Source organism: Anser anser, assembly GCF_964211835.1.
Source record: "Anser anser genome assembly, chromosome: 3".
NCBI lineage: Eukaryota > Metazoa > Chordata > Aves > Anseriformes > Anatidae > Anser > Anser anser.
Window position 1 is genome coordinate 88,271,137 of NC_139722.1, and position 17,711 is coordinate 88,288,847.

Genomic DNA, 17,711 nt, shown 5'->3' on the forward strand with positions numbered 1-17,711 from the left:
GCTGTTAAAGAGCACTTCATGTATGATTAAGTGGTCTCTATAGTCAACGCTTGTTTATCCATATTTATTAAAACTTTAAAGATTTCCTATATTCTGCATACACATTATTTATTCTGATGCAACATATTATAGCTGAAAATCAAGTATAATGAATAAAAATAATGTGTTTTTGAGCATTGAGGCAAAATTTTTGTGTAGAAATATGTACGTGTATATGTAATCATCCATTTTTCTTTCCAGCTAGGTGTATGGTTTTCCTTGGGCTGTGCATACGTTGCTTTAGAAGGCTATGAAGGTGCTGCCAAAGCATTTCAGCGCTGTGTGACATTGGAACCAGATGTATGTACATTTCAACAAGCAATTCAGATGGCTTATCTAAAAGCAGCAAGGATGTTTTCATTATAAACAAGCAAAGCAATAATGAAAAACTTCTTTAAACTTTAGCCCTCTGAATAAATTAAACTTTTACATAAAGGATATATTTTTGTCATGAGGCATCATAAAAATACTTGCCCAAAACTTAACTTTGTCCGAATAGCTGTGTGTGAATGTCCAAGTATGTTTGAGCAGAAAATTCCTTTATGCTTGCATACATTGCTAAAACAGAGGGAAAAGGGAAAGAGTAGAACACAAGTAGAGATAAAACACTAAATTAAAATACTTAGTCCTCTAAGTAATCAAATGCTTTTATGTGGGGGAAAAAAGTCAAATAAGTGGTTGTATGACAGGTAAATTTGTTACTATATAGTTTATGAGCACAAGGATGGACCTTTTTTTTGTCAGTTTTTCAGGATGCATGGGGCAAGCATGTATACAATATTGTACAGAGAGCAGAGCTTTGCTGGTTTTACCAGAAGAATGATTGAGCACTGTGCAACCCTTTTCAGCTAAAGCCATTGATAAACACTGTTGGAACTGATCCTGGTAGTTTTGCAAGAGATACATTAAGGGACATTCAGATGATCTTATTCCCTACTAGAGAGGTGTAGGGAAGTAGCTTCCAAGTGGTGAGAAGTGATCAGCTGCTGGCAGCAGTGACCTCTCTATCCATTCCAGTTAGATCCAAGTGAAGGATGCCTCTTTATGGTTTAAACCGGAGGGAGGCAAGAGCTAACACAGTGTATTCCAAACAGAAGACTGTTAAAGACACATTCCCAAATGTTGCTATTAATCAGTAATTATCTATTTATTTATATTTTCATGCAATATTTTCCATTTTAATGTAGCATTTTGACTGCATTGTAGCACGCATGATATATTAATGTGTGATAATATGCATGATTAGCAAAACCGGTGTTTCACAGTTTAATTTACATATTTTTATCAAGTAAATAATGTTTTTGGTGGTACTTTTGTTGTAGAATGCTGAGGCCTGGAACAATTTATCAACTGCATATATCAGATTAAAACAGAAGTAAGTACTTCAAAAGGATTAGATGTTACTGCTTCCAAAACAAATAATTGGGGTTTCCTTTTCTTTTTGACATTGTTTTTTATCTTCATAATGTGCTTAACTCTATTTTCATAATTCCTGTCCCTTCAGTTCTCTCTCTTGGGTTGGATCGTTGATAACTTCATTTTGCCGTAAATGTGTTTTCATAATCTTTATAAAAGTAGCAGCTTCTCAGACTACACTTTTTTCTTGTTAAATGTATTTATGGTGTAGTAAGTATAACCAGTGCAAAACATTCATACTAAATTTGGAAACTAATTCGATTATTTTAGACAGATATGTCCATTTCAAACAAACCATATATTCAAACCTATGTCAATTCATACTACATTTATCTCAGGAGATTTAAGGGAAAACATGCAATTTATTTTTCAAGTTATGAAAGCAGATGGAGGCCTACACACATAAAAGCTCACTTGTTCCTTTCCTTCCAGTTTAAGCATTAGTACAAGAAGCTTTAACCTAAATGGACTACATTTCTTATTTTGTATTTCAACTCAATGTAATAAAAATTACTTGTAGACACACAATACCTGCAGGAACTTAATATTTAAGAAGAATTTTCACATTGGCTCATTCCCAAAGAATGAAATAATAAAATAAGATTAAAAAAAAAAAAAAACAAAAAAACAAAAAACACTTAAAATCTGGTATCAGTTTATACAGTTATGCAGTCATGAGGAAAAACAAGAAAGAAAAAGAATAGTAAGTTTACATATAAGGAACATTAAGCATATGATGGAAATGTGGGAACTAATATTGTAAATAAATTGAAGAGATGATTAGATATGTTAATGGGAGCAGGAGGGAAGAGAAAGTGAAGGTTGATTGACTGCTTAAGGCTAGAAAGTACAGTAGAAGTCAAAAGCTTGTTTTACCTTTTCATTAGTTTCTTGCATCTTCAGTAGTGCCTTAAGAATGCACAGTTTAATTATCAAATCATATAGTGCTTCCTCTATTAATTTTTCTGTAGCCTTTTTGAAAATAAGGTGATTGCACATTTATACCAAAATCACTTTCCTCACTGTGTTTTTTTTATCTTAGACTGCTTCTGATAGATTGCTCTTCCTTTTGCATAGAGTTCAAGAGTATGTTAAGTGCTCAGTGTATTGGCTTATGCTTGATTCATAAAAGTATCTGTAATCAAAATCATTTTCATTCATCAGTTACGAGGCTGAGACACTACTGAATGATCAGTTTCACTTTGATTATGATTGTGAATCTGCTCTTGTGATTTAACATGCTAAATGTAACAACAAAAACAGTAAAGAGGGGTAGGTTTTGACCTTTTTTTCCAAGTAAATCATGTTGGAGAGGAATATGTGTAGAGGAAACCATAAGATGGTTTTATATGCTAATAGCTGAGTGTGTCCTCTATTTGCTCTGGAATAGCTACTTGAAATATATTATTTGTCTAATCACTCATACATAAAGACTGTGTACGATTTTGTTTAATTCACTTTGAAAACAGTGTATCTGTTGTAGCTTGCTTCAGTATAATTTACTTTGGGGGAGAAAAGCAGTGGTGAAAGTGTTCACTTATTTTTCAAGCCTACTAACCACAAAAAAAAAAAAAAGGAAAAAAGAAAAGGATGGGGGAGAGAGGACTGAGAAAAAGGAAAAGAAAAATAAGATATTAAAGCTAATAGTTTTCTTTTGCTTCAGCCAGGCTCTTAAATCAGTCCCACCCAAGAGTTGTTCATTTGGTTAAGGCTTAGCAGTGTAATTCAACAGAGAAATAGAAAATATGTAAGTTTTTTGAAGACACTATGCAAACAGCTTGCTGACACCCAAATGAAAGGCGTTTTGTTGTGTTTTGGATTTGTTTGTTTTTTAAGAGTCCACACACTTTATGTATTCTGAATTTCCTTAAGAAAAAAAAATTGTGATGAAACTAGAATCTACTATTCAGTTTACCTGATTATTTTCTATGAGTTCTAGGAGGTCTTTGAAATTTAGATCTTATTTTTCTCAAAACAAACGGCCTGTTCCTCTGTCCTTTGGGTGAGAGATTCCTGGTTTCCAAGGCAGCATAGCGCACTGGTGTTGTGTACTCGCTCCAGTTTGGATATAAACTGGTTCACATGTTGCACTGGATAAAGATACTCCATCATATGATTACGTAGGGGATTCATTTTGAGAACCTAGAGGACTTTTAGTGTAGCAAGTGATGATTTGAGAAACAGGATTTACATCCCATCCCTTTGGTATCTTGTCATCATTTCACAGTTCTAAGATGAAAAGAATCAGTGTCATTCTGCACCTGCCATGACTTCAGTTATGGAAAAATAAATTCTTTAAGTTGCAAAGTTGGGTTTTTAAATTATTTTTAATGTGTTCTGCAATTGTAGTGTGAGTAAGGTTATTTTTTCATGGTTTCAGTTAAAAATTGAAGAAAGAAAATATCAACATAGATGGCACAATTACAGTGAATTTCTGCATTCTGCGTACATAACTTTGCCAAAATGTAGTTGAGAGCTAACACAGAGGTAACCTAGATCAGATAACAGAGCATACTGAGGAGTGAACTGATAGAAGGTAATTGGCAAGAGAAGACAAGGAAGTATCAGTATTATAAACTGTGAATGACAATTTTTACATTGCATTGTTTTTTAAACAGATTTATAAAAATAGACAGCCTTTTAGTTGATAGAATGACAACTGATTTTCATATATTTATATGGAATCTTCTTTCTTTTTCTTCTTTTTAATTATTATTTAGAATCAAAGCATTTCGAACCCTCCAGGAAGCACTCAAGTGCAACTATGAGCACTGGCAAATTTGGGAGAACTATCTTCTCACCAGTACAGATGTTGGAGAGTTTTCAGAAGCAATTAAAGCTTATCACCGGCTTATGGACTTAAGAGAAAAGTACAAGGATACACAGGTGGGGAAGTTTTCATAGTAATTCATTCTATGTTTTTTCTTGTGAGGCAGAGAATACTGCTGATAATTTTATCAGTAATGATAGTATGCGTACCAATGAAGTTATGTAGGCAAGCCATTTAAATTTTTGATATCTGGACTGTAATGACTTAAGTATCTAAAACAAAAATGAACAAACAGGAAAACCTTTGCATCCAGATTGTTTCAGACGATGTAAAAAGGCAAATGAACCTGGCAGTTTTCAGGTCTATTCTTAAATAAAAGGCAGTGCAAAACCCTATCTTTCCAAATTGTTCCTGCGTATGTCTGTATCAGAAGTAACATAAATTAATTTAGCTTAAAGAAAGGCGAGCTTTTCCAGTGTGTTTGGAAATTCCACAGAAGAGTCTTTGAAAGTGAATTATGTTTCATAGATAGGAATTGATGAATGCATTATAGTCAGAATGATGGCTCTTAATAATCTGGAACAGATATTATATTCTCTTCTCTCAGGTTATATTTAAAATTTGTAGGAGTCACAGATTTTAATTGATACACTATTAAGCTAATTAATAGTAAAACAGAAGGTAAGAATTTAGAGAGGAAAAAAAATACAGACGCAAAAGAATAAATACTCTTAATTCAACCAGTTTCTTCCAGTGCTCATTCATTGCAATTCTTTGTGAAAACAGAAAACAGTCATTGGACCTTCATATACAAATCACTTTTAGCCCAATCAGTGTTGCAGGATTCCTTTTGGGAGACTGAATGCATCAAATAAGAGTGTGCGCTTGAATATTTATAATTTGAAATGTCCTTGGTTTGTGTAATTACAACAGATACATTGATATATATTTAATTTTTGCATAGTATCCAGTCATATTTGTAAATCACTGATTTCTTCCAATAACAGTAAGGCATTTATATCTTCCTCTGTGATTTGTTATGTCATTGCTGTTTTTCTGCACCAGACTTCTGAGTTCAAAATGGAGCTTTGAGAAATTTTGCATTTAAGTTATTCTAGTAATTAAATGATGTTATCCTTGTGGCAAAGGTTCTGAGATTAGGATATCATGAGGCTGAATATAAGTATGTACAGATTCTGCAGACAGAACTTAATAAGGAGAAACAGAAGGGGTCTTTATAAATGATCAACAATACAATAAAACATTACAAGAGGCGAGGTACTTATCAAAATTCACTGTTTCCTAGTAGTCCCTTATAATATTTAAAGCATGCTGTCTTACCTCCCTTTTACTGGTTCTTAAAATTCTTTAAATTTCTATATTTGCTTTTATATTCGTGAACTTACTGAGAAATATACCTTGACAACTTTTACTTATTGAATTATCTATAACTTCAGATAGTAGATGAGTCATTGGAAAGGAGAGAGCTTGCTGTAACTTTCTTCTTAGCCTCTGAAATATCAGTCTGAGGCTGTAAATGCAGCCAAGAAATTTCTGCAACTGCTAATAACACTGCTTTGCACAACATGCATACTTGTGGAAACAAGAAATATTTTTTTTACTTGGAAAGTTGCAGTTCTGTAAATAACAAAATTATTTTGCAGGTGGAAAAACTGTTTAGCTATGCTTTCAGAAACCAAATTTTCATCTTGTACTGTCAAAGAATATGAACTCATAAGTATGGACAATATGGTTCCTCTGCAACTTCTCTGCTCTTGAGAATCTAACACATTTTCTCTTACCCTTCCCATCAAATGCCATTCTCACTTCAGTGGTTCATATTGGCAGACCCTTTTCTAATAAAAGGCTGCAAGGGAATGTTCCAAGGGGATTTTGAGGAGAGAGGGATGATACTTCTTGAAGTCCTCTGCCTTTTAAGTAGTTCACTAATAACAATTGTCTTTCAATTGTTTTTGGGAGGGGTATAGGGAGAGATCCTAGACTGCAGAGTTGTCATTTTGCATCTGGTATCTGAGGGTTCTTTTTTTGAGCAGTCAAGCTTGATTCGCATTAGTTAAGCTTCTAAAAATGGTTTGAAGTGAATTTTTATATGAAAGGAACTGTTTGGAGAACAATTGTGGAATGAGACTAACTGATCACAGCATTTAAAAATGACTGTGTTCGTTAGTATGTCTAAGGTTTTGTCCCCATGTGGTCTTTCATTTAGTTTTTGTTAAACACGCATTCTCAAAAGAAAAGTAGGAAGAAGAATGCAGATGATGTGACATACTAACCACAAATAGTGGGCACAGTGGTCATATGGGGCACAGTTCATTAAAAGGGGCAAACCAAAAAAAATAACACTACTGCTTGTGTAGGATCCTGGGCAGCAGAGCATTGCTTGAACAGTTCAGTGCATGTGGCAGCTTAATTCTCTCAGATATAAATTAAAATAGGCAATGGTCTAAAATGGAATGCTCTGTTAGCCTACTACTACTTCTTGATCATTAGTACAATTCACCTGCAATTCTAAATAGCTTTATTGAACAGTTGGGCACAGCCAAGTAGCGTTAATCATTCATTAGTATTTAATGGACCTTTTAATCTGGGCTTTCACACCGGTTTTATTTTAACTGCTGTACTGCTAATGCTTACGTGCTGAATTACAGAAAAATGAGAAATTACTATGATTAAAGTGAAAGCAAAGCATGAACTCTATGGGAATAAGAGTTATGTTTCAGTTGCTAAATCCTACTGACCAAGGAAACTTTTTTCATGTGCAAATAAAATATATGTCTATAAAACTTTTTATAACTATATGTGATACACATCTGGACTTTTAGAGTTTAGAGGAACAATTCTGTTACCATAAACTTGAGAAATTGAGAAGTCATACATATATGAATCCTCAGGACCAGTTTTAGTTCTTTTTCAAAACTGATCACAAAGTTTCTTCTTACACCTCTTCTATGTTATGCACGACAATGCTAAGCTAATGGCAATACCAGCACTTGCTTGTGTTTTTCAAGCAAATAATTATACAACACCCAATTTGTTTAATGCTGGGTTTTATTCCCTTAGTTTCCAAAACATGAATGCAATATGAATTTCAGAACTTTTGGACTATTAATAGTTGATCAGATTTTCTATCATCCTAGGTCAAAATCTGAGCCCTTTATAATAGAAAAAAAACAGGCTATTATGTTTTATGTGATATATTTGTACAGTTCTGGTGTTGAGGGTGCATTTAGCTGATGTTCAGATATTTCTGCTGTTGAATCTGAAAAGAAATTGGGGAGATGGAGAGGTTTTTTTCACTTTCTGTTAAATATTCATTTCATAACAAGATCAGACATTTTGATTTGATTGTTTTTTTGCAAAGGACTTAATTTGTTTAAACTCAGTAATTATTCCTTAGATTGTATGTTACTTGAATCATTCTGTATAAGAAAAGTTTTGGACGAATGACATCATAAATTCTAAACTTCACACGTTTTTATTTAAAGTGTAATATCCTTTGATGTTGTGATAATTTTTGTCTTACTTGCTGCTACTAAACTACATCTTGGTTTGTGAGGATGCCCCACCGCCCTACTTCTGCTACAGTAAAAGTATATTTTTTGTGGTTTGTGGTTGATCATCTTTGAAAATTATTTATATTAGTTGGTTGATATTAGTATTGTTATTAATGTAGTTTCATGGTAAATATGAATTTATGGACAAAAATGTTGAAGTGTTAAAGTTGCCAAATGAGTGTTTGTATACCCTTCACCTGCCTATCTTGAATGAAAAGCTTAAGAGACTTCCATTTATTTTTATTGTTAAGATTATTTCTTTGCTGGTTTCTCTCCTGTACTACACAGGAAAGGTAGTTCTCATTAAGCCATAGCTTACATGGGTTTAATTTTCTTCTAACTTGATCCAGTGCCTTCATTGATTTACGTTTGTTGCTTCCATTTTCATGAGAAGGAACTGAGGTGCAGTGAAACTGTCTTCTAATTCTATGTGTCCAATTCAAGACCCAGACTCATGCTTTTTTGTTTGTTTGTTTTGTGGGCTACTTGTTTTGTTGGTGTTATGTAGCATTTCATACATGCAAAGCCTGGCTCCCATCAAGTTCATCAGCAGCTGCAAGTGCTCAGCATTTCTGCAGGTCAGATCCCACATTCTCTAGTCAGTGACTCAGAAAGTTATGTCATTAAATGAGCACTTGTAAAAAGTTTGATTGAACTGACCTGATGAGTAATTCACTAGAAATACATTAAACACAGAATTTCCCAGGGTAGCCTTCAGTTGACTTCCAATTTTCCATCTCATCCAGTTTATAACTTTCAATTTCTGCAGGCGACTAAATAAAGGTCTTGTAAACAACAGTGTCTTCCATTACCTTAAATGCTCTGGTGCAGCCTGTTTACTAATATTTTTTATAGCCATATTACAACATAAAAGTATCTTTGTGATGCTGCTGCAATTTCCTATGCTATCCTCTTGCACACTAGGCTGTCAGGATAACCCAACATTTCCATCTTAACTCTTTCACCTCTATATCTTCTCCAACCATAGAATTCTGTAGATGAAGTTTAAATTAGTTGAATTATTCCCCTAATAATCTATTTCTTCATATATTTGAAGAATATATATATATGTAGGATTATTCATATAATCCTATATTCGCTATATGGTGTTACATTTGTTTTTTAGTGATCCATGAATAGAGACCAAATGCTAGAGATACCAAGATGCTCATTATATATACTGATGTTGATTTGAGTTGAAACAAAAACTTTCCTGCTGCTTTTTTTTAAGGTGCTGGCTATTCTGGTCAGGGCGGTAGTGAATGGGATGGCAGATCGCACTGGAGAGGTAGCAAGTGGATTGAAGGGGAAATTGCAAGAGCTCCTGGGCCGAGTGACTTCACGGGTGACAAATGACGGGGAAATCTGGAGACTTTATGCCCAACTTTATGGAAATGGACAGAGTGATAGCAGTGAAGATATTGAAAAGGTAAATGTATTGTGATTTTTGTTTTTATCGATACACGCTTGTGGTACAAACTTTGTTCTCTAGCAAACTAAGTATGATAGTAAGACGTGCTCTAGTTCCAGATGTTTTGCTTTAGTGTTTCTGTAAGCTTATCTTCTGTTCCTCGTGTTTCTACACCACACATTTTTATTATCTAACAGGACCAAGATGTTTTACATCCATTTTTAAAATTTTTTTAAAGCAATCTCTTTTATCAGTATTTTATTTTAAAACATTATAACTCGATACATGTTCATTGTCCTGGATTCATATTCTGAAGCTTTTCTTGGCAGCAATCTAATAGCTATATTATGTTTTTATTTTTAATTGGGATCTACAATTCTGAAGACAAGATATTGTATCTTCTGGGGGAAAAAAAGTAGATCATAATGGCATGATTCAGTGGCATCATAAGCCATCTAAATTCTTCTTTGACACCTCTAAAGAAAAATGCACGTTGAGGTGGTCTGTTACTCAGAGTTCACAGCGCAAAAGTACTTTGTCCTCGCTTACCTTAAAATGGACTTAATATCGCTAAGTAATTCTTAAGCTGTTGGCTCTTCTTTACCTGTCTTTCTTTTAGCTATGATAACTTCTATCTCTTTTCCTGTCACTTCCTAGGTAATTGAGATGATTGCACTTTCCAAAAATAACATCTTTGCAGTGCTGCAAGTGTTTACTTTGTTGTATGCTAGACTGTGCTTTGCATTTGGTGTTAAATTTCCAAAATTCAAATAGCCTTGCACACTCCAAAAATACTTATGGGTTATCAGATCTTCACTGAAGCTGAAAATACACAAGGTCAGCATTCAGTATGTGTTTCCTAATGGGGGTATGCCTTCGGCCAGGGCAAAAATGTCAGTCTAGAGGGTTGCTTGTCACTTGATATCCAGTATATTATGCAGATAGCTGGGCCTACAAATCGTATGCTGTGGGGTTAAAGTTGTAATTATTTGGGCCTTGTTCAGTGTCTTCTTATTCATGCTCTGCTCTGTGAAATGTCTTGTATAGTCCTTGTCAGTGTCCATGATACTTCCAATTCCTCCCTCTTTTTTCTTCCTTTTTTTTTTTTTTTTTTACAGCTGAATGACAAAAGGGATTTGGCCTATTTAGAATTCAGAAATACAGACGCTGCAATATCCTGTAATATATCCTCAGATTCTTACGCAGACATGCAAACGAGCAGAGGCCCTGTCTATACTATAAATGTAATCATATCAGAATCTGGTTACATCACAGTATTTTTCACTAACCCAGTTAAAAAACATGGTTTCAATTTGTAGAGTAGACAGGAATTTAACTGTGTTTCCTAATCAGACTCGTTATGGAACATGTGGTCTAGCTTGCCCTGCAAACTCTGATCATGTTTATAAATACTTAAGGTATGCCTACGTACATGTCCAAATATAATAGTGTGATGGTACCACAGAGCAAAACTGTCTACAGCCACGGCATAAACTAATTTACAATACACTAGATAGCCACTGGTAGCTTTTCCGATCTCACTGATATCATATTAAAAAGCAAAAATGTGAAAAACTCAGTATTTGTTTGGCACAAGTATCATCTTGTGTCAGATATTAAGTGAATATAGTTATCTTTAGAAAAATTCCAGGTGTATTACTGCAGTTTTCAACCCACATTTATTGTTCAACAGGACAGTGAATTCTGAAAGGGTATTATTTACTATTTTGTGGCATCACAGGACACAGAAATGGAAAAGATCTATCATAGTATTGTGTACCTCTTTACAAATGCAGAGTTTGACCTTTGGTCCATAATGCAATACCATATTTAATACAGATTTAATTATATTTAGTCAGTGCTGTACTTAACACGTCATCTGACAGAACGGCCTTGTCTGTCTGGATATTGTAGAGGGGTTTTTGTGGTGTTATTTTTTCCTGTTTGTTTATTTGCCTTTCTGTTCTAATGTTACATCTGACACCATGAATCACTAGGGTCTACAGCTACAATTCAACACAGTGCTTTGTAAGTTGAATCAAAGTCAGATGGGGGTTACAAGTTAGGAGGGTAAAACCATTGCTTTTTTTACTTTAACTTAGTACATATTTCTTTTTAAACTTCTATGTATCTGACTTGCCACCACATGGAACACTACATTATTTGCTGTGCTGAACCCAGTCCACCCCTTTCCCACCAAACAATCTTTCCAACCTTCAGGTTGCCTGCTGACCCAGGTCACTGAAAACCTTCTGTTCCTTAAACTCTCCCCAGCTCATTGCTGTTTCCTTCCAGGATTCCAGGATAAATCCATGATCCAGAAGTGCAAACAAACAACCCATCAGGCTTTGAATTCTTTCCCTTCCCTGACATCCATCATCAAAACTTGCTTCTCTGACTCAGATACATGCAGATTAAAATCAGGCTGCTGTAAACAAGCCTGTTGTTCCTTCTCTTGGAAGTTCTTGCCTCTATTGCCCAGTGCTACCGCCAACTGTGACCTAGACTATTATGGCAGAAAAAAAAAATTTAATTTGCTCTGGTTTGACTTAATACATCTTTACTGCCATTTGCAGCCATTCAGCAGCATGAACAGTTCAATTGCCCATGTTGGAACTCCAGTAGGCGAGAGAAAGATATGGGGTTTATCAGCCTAGAAGCTTATATTTAATCTGTCCATGTTTTGCAATCAGAAGTCTTTCTTGTACTCTTGTACATACACTGCACTGAAAGATTTTTCTTCCTTTATATAATACTTAAACTCTTTAAAAAGATGATTGAAGAGTTGTCATTGAACCAAGCCAGGCAACTTTTCACATGCATTTGTCTTTAGTATTTCTGATGATATAGGAAGAAAACAAAACAAGAAAGCAAAAATTGATTTTTGCTTCTCAGTTTTTTTCTCCTATTGATTTGTGTGCTTTGATTTAGCCAACTGAACTTTTATGAAGTGAGCTAAGGGATTTAATGAAATAAATTTTTAGATTATTCTGTGAATTTTGAATTTAGATTATTCTATGAATTATGCGTATCATTTTGAGCTGTGGTATGTCCTGACTTCTATTCATGACCTCCTTAAATACAAATATAATTAATTTCACTCATGAACTGTTTATTACTTCTTCTGGCTAATGAAGTACTAATTCTCATACTACATCACCGGATTTCCATTGTCCAGTTTTGTTGTAAACAAAAATTACAATAATGAGATGAGGTGGCAGATTTTATTCTTTCTTGTCCTTAAACCACAGGAAAACAAAAGCTTTACTTTTCATGTGTCTTTCATGCTCTTTGTTATACTTGTTTTCTTAATGGGTTGTTCCTGCCATATTGTTTACAATTATTTTCTTCATTTTTCCTGTTCACAGTGAGAACCAGTGCAGTATAACAAGTAATAGATGTCTGTAAAATATATACTCATCAAAAATACATATATAGAAAGAAAGCTTTGATGTTTTCAGTTAGGCATTTAATAGTTACAAAATCGCTATTCCAAGTGTGAGTACAAGTATTTTCCACTTTTTCATGTGCATTTAATTATGATGACTTGGCAAACATGGGTCACATCCATCAGTCTAGACAGATTTTTAAAAGATAAAAATTAGACACATGTTACTTTATATGCCTGTCATACTTGAGATACAATATCAGTGAAGAACATCTGTGTTACAGCTGGTGCTTACCGTTGTGGAGAAGGATACTACTCCAACTCAAAGAAAATCAAACACAGTAAAGATGCATTTGTTTTCTGGACTGAGCATCAACTTCAGAGCTGCTTAAAACTAAATTAGTGTCCTAATTTGTTTTCATGCATAGTGATCTTTTTTCTTTTTTTTCTCTCCTTGCAGTCACTGCAGTGTCTTACAAAGGCACATAAATGTGAAATTCAATCAAGTGACTGGGAGAAAGATGTTTCTTCTTTTAAGGAAGTGGTGAAAGGAGCCATAGAGATTGCACATGGTATGTTCTACCTGAGTTAATATTATACATGAAGAGTGTAGCAAATATTTATTAAGCAAAGTAATAAAATTATACCTTATCCATTATATTTATTCCTACTTTTGGGAGTCTTCTAACATAGAACATGCTAGACTTGGAATGAAGTAGAGATTGTGTTAGGGGAGTCAACAAACATTATGCATGGTAAACACAATTGATTTCATGTTTACCCATGTATTTCATGGTCTAAGAATTTCATAGTGCAAGTGAAAAATTCATCAGTAGTTCACTCAGTCCTCAAATTGTCACATTTGATTGACAGTGCCATACCAACATCTCCAGGATGGTTGTGTGTATACTTTATGGGTGGGAGATGTACAGAAGTTAAACTCAGTAGGACTATTCACTCTGTGCTGTAATATTCATGTTTAAGAAGGATTCCGTTAGTCATAGACTGGGTCTAGATTGATTTTCTCAAAATTAGCTGTCATTCTTTTTCTTTGAGTTTCTTTTTTAGGATATTGCATTCAAACATTATATATGGAAAGTATCAAGGTATTTTTAATTGAATGTTGTTTAAAGATAATTGATATAGACATAATGTTTTTTGTTTGTTTGTTTTGTGGTCCTTCTCTTCTCTTTGGATTCTAGTTGCTATAAAATGCAGCAAGCACAAATCTAATTATCAGGAAGCTTTACAGATACTTTCTTCAGCTCGGCTCAACTTACGTGGCTTGTCATCCAAAGCAAAGGTAGGAATGTTTGAACAAAATACCTTTCTTCTGTTGCCAGAACCAATTTTTCTGTTTTAAGTCATTTGTAGATAAAAATAATATCTTTCTGTCCCAGTGTATCATCAAAAAGATGTTCACCTCTACATTGTTAAGAATTCCAGTTGTACATAGACTTCTATTTCCCTTCTTCCTGCTAGGATTTGACTGCTACTGTAAAATTTCAATGTTATCTTTCAGACTAAGTTAGAATTGTACTTAGTGTTGGGCAAACAGACTGAATTGTTTGGAAGAAATCAGTCATTTCAAGACCTGTTCTTTAATGTTATGTAGTCATGGGGAACACGGGGCAGTCTGAGAAGAAAGTGCATATAAACCTCTAGAAGGACAAAAGTGTGTAAGGACTAGTTTACGTCACTTGAAAGTGTTTTAGAAACATTTATTTAGAGACAAAACGCATATTTAATAACGTTGTCATGAATGCTCTACCAATTCAAATAGTAATTATTTGGAAAAGATTATCATACTTGAATCATGTTTGGATTTTGGAGTTACAGTTTCTGCCTCTGTAGCCAGTCACTCAAAGAGCCAAGTCTGTTTCTGCACCATTATTATCCTAATTTTATCCACTATCTCATGTGAGACACAGCCACAGCTTGAGACACAATTGTTTATTCCACATCAGTCAGTTCTCAATTACATTTTTGTTCAAAATGCACTTAATGTCCTAAAGAAGTATTCTTCCTGGCTGTGTGTGAGGTTTAGTAAATGCGAATTACAGAGCATAAGTTTTATAACATGTGCTTGTGTTACAAAGTGTTGATCCATCATCAGTGTGTTAAACTTGGCTCGTTCTCTTAAGTCCTATAATTTTAAGGATAAAGTGTCTTGGAAAGCTGTATAAGCAGACACAAGCCAGCTCCATAACTAACGGTGCTTTTAGATACTAGCATATTTAAGTCTTAGGAATGTGGACCGAAAAAAAAGGCCATAATTTGTATGTTGTGTTGTGATTCACAAAATGGTTTAAAAAAAAAGCCTGTAGACTGTAGAGAAAGCAAGAATACTTGACATAAATGATATAAACAGAAGTACAGGTGGTTTATATTATACTAGATCTTGCAGTCTCTCAAAGATTAAGAATAGTTCAGTGTAGTAAAATGTATTTTTAATTCCTGAAGGTTCTAATTTAATTAATATTTATACTGTTGTCAGATGATGGTTTCTCTAAGCTTTATGGCATTTCTGTGAAAACTGAAGTGGTAGAGATAAAGCTGTTGGTGTGACCTAATTGTTTTCACATACTTTTCAAGAATCCATCTTATTTTTAATTTGAAGTCAAATTGATTGTCCAAAGTATGTTGATTGTGGTTTAAAAACCTCAGTATCTTCTGTAAGATGCTATGCACAAACAGTTTAATACTGTTTGTGTCCAAACTCAACGGCAGCATCTTCTTGCTTCCTCATGAATAAATACTAGTGTGCAATTGTTTTGTGTTTTTTCTTTTAATACAGAAAAAGACTTTAAAAAAAAAGAGGGGGTGGAGTGTCTAAGAGCAGACTTGGTAGTTAAGGTGTCAGAATGAATAAAGGAGCAGTGAAAATAACTTTTAAAAGATAAAAGTTCAAAATTTCATAGTCAGGACATGCAATTGGACTAAATCAGTAGGTCTTGTACAAGTGCAACAATGTCGCTTCTCAGACTTCTCACCTTTACTTGGTTCTCCATCTCTGAGAATCCAGTCTCTGCATTGTGCCACACATGATGTGGCCAGACTCTGCGAAAAGTTGCCCTGGGTAAATGTGCTGTTAATGTGCTCCTTTCTGTACAGAGTCTTCTGGGCAGTCGCATGCTCCAGCAAATAGCATAGTGGTCTCCCTTCTGCTCCTTGGCCCCATGCATCATTCAGATCTGACAGGTGGGGTCTCCAAACAGGAGAGAGGTCATGGAGCTGTATCGTAAATGCATGAAATGTGGGTACTGTCGTGGGGAAACGTGAGGCACAAACCCAAAGAGCGATGGTGCATGAAACTTCCCCAGGCTGCATCTAGTTGAATAGAACTCTTTAACTGTGTGGGGGAAAAAAAATGAATAAATAATGACATCATCCTGATTTATTGAGCTGTCTTAGCCAGAAAGAACCAAACTTTTGTCACATCTTCAGTGTGAGGTTTTGGGGCTGAAAGTCAGAAGAGCCTCTGTACTTGCAGCAGGAACATGTTCTTATTTTCTTGGAAGATGTTTCTTTGTTCAGTGACAAGACTGTTCTGAAGTACATTGAAAACCTTGGTTCAGGCCATTTAAGTACATTTTTGTTTATTTACGTATCTGTGTTGTCCCATTATATTTTGATGATACAATGATGACGTGTACTGCAGAACAACTTTCGTTTTCTGGGTTTGTTTTGTCTCTAAACATTGGTTTTTTGTTGTATCAGATGAAATATGAATCACTCTCCCTTTACATAATAAAGGGGAAACGTGTTTGGGTGTCCCCCCACCATGTTTATGTGGAGTGGTACCTCACATAGCCTCTGTAGTAAGTCAAATGACAGCTCATGGCCTTGCAATAGCAACATGTTCTGTCCAGCTCCAGTCAGACCTTGTGTATCTCAAGACTAGTCATTTAGCATTCTTCCCCCATGGTTTCCCTGTAAATAAATGAAATTTATGATTGCTCATGAGTTAGCTGCTTTGTGTTTTTGTTAATGTCTTATGGTCTTTAAGAACAAACTATTTTTAGTACTTGCTAGTGCTTTTTTTTTCTCTTGTATGAATTAATTACGCACAGATGCATGTCTCAGCCCATGCACGTCTTGATACTAAATGTTAAAACATACCTTATTTGGGGTTTTGGAGAAAATTGCAACAGAGTATGACACTGAGAAAATAGTCACTAAAATTTCCAGCTACTACTTTATAAGCAGGTGGGTTAGTAAACTGCAGTTGGTAGTCTGACATACTCTTCAAATCTGAGTTTCATTGTAAAACTAAGAAGTCCATGGCTTTTGACCCAGTTAGGACTCAGTATAGGTAGTCAGGTCAGAGCAGAAACCTAATGTCCCCTGGGGGATTCGGCCCATTTGACAAAATACCAGGTAGCTGGCACAGGCAGCAGGTCTACATAAGTGTGTGTGTATATATGTATATACCTTACTTGTTTTGTCACAAAATGGACTTTACAGGGAGAGGGATACCATTGTGGGTGCTAAAAATAAAGGAGGCAGGATAGTGGTTAGGAGGCTCCTGAATCCTATCTCTTTGCTGAAACAGAGAAACTCTAAGTGTAGTTTAAAATCATGTTTCTATTTGTCCTGCAGCAGCTTTTTGTAGATGTAACAAGCCAGGAGGTTCACAGCGAGATAGCTGATGAAGTGACAACTATGGACAACTTGATTGCTGAACTTCAGGAGCTGAGCAACCAGCTGAGGGACCAGTGCTGAAATGCAGACCAGATTTTCTGACTGGAAGACAAGGATGACATGTTTGTTTTGCCACAGCACTTGCTGATGACATGGTATCAGTTCTAATGCAACAACGGTCGCAATAAACATTTTTCTGTACAACATTGTTCTTGTGGTCAGCTTTCTTCTGATAATAGACTGCTTTTTAAAATTATCTGCTCTCACTGTCATATAAAGTTGTGTGTCTGCTTCCTCAGGCCCAGAGTTTCTGAAATGGGGCTGGTTGTGTTTATAGGGCGATTTTTGAGGATTAGTTCTGCCTGAGTGCATTACATGGGCGGCGCCAGGCCCCTGTGGGGCGCCTCACCGACGGTGCTGGCGGGGCAGCAGAAGATGGCGGATGACTGAGCGGAGGCAGGAGCTGAG

General features: G+C 35.2%; 1 protein-coding gene across 3 annotated transcripts in view; it reads left to right on the forward strand.

The window, feature by feature from the left end:
* Positions 1-17,447, forward strand: part of TTC27 (tetratricopeptide repeat domain 27) — a 113,212-nt gene extending 95,765 nt beyond the window's left edge. For 2 of the 3 annotated variants that reach the window (XM_083829075.1, XM_083829073.1), the window contains exons 14-20: positions 241-339; positions 1,362-1,414; positions 4,176-4,341; positions 9,032-9,229; positions 13,060-13,171; positions 13,802-13,902; positions 17,202-17,447. In XM_083829075.1, the coding sequence (XP_083685201.1) occupies positions 241-339; positions 1,362-1,414; positions 4,176-4,341; positions 9,032-9,229; positions 13,060-13,171; positions 13,802-13,902; positions 17,202-17,324 (852 nt within the window). In that variant the 3' untranslated portion in view covers positions 17,325-17,447. The remainder of the gene's footprint in view (positions 1-240; positions 340-1,361; positions 1,415-4,175; positions 4,342-9,031; positions 9,230-13,059; positions 13,172-13,801; positions 13,903-17,201) is intronic. The other variant, XM_083829074.1, reaches the window with a different exon arrangement.
* The last annotated feature ends 264 nt before the right edge of the window (positions 17,448-17,711 follow it).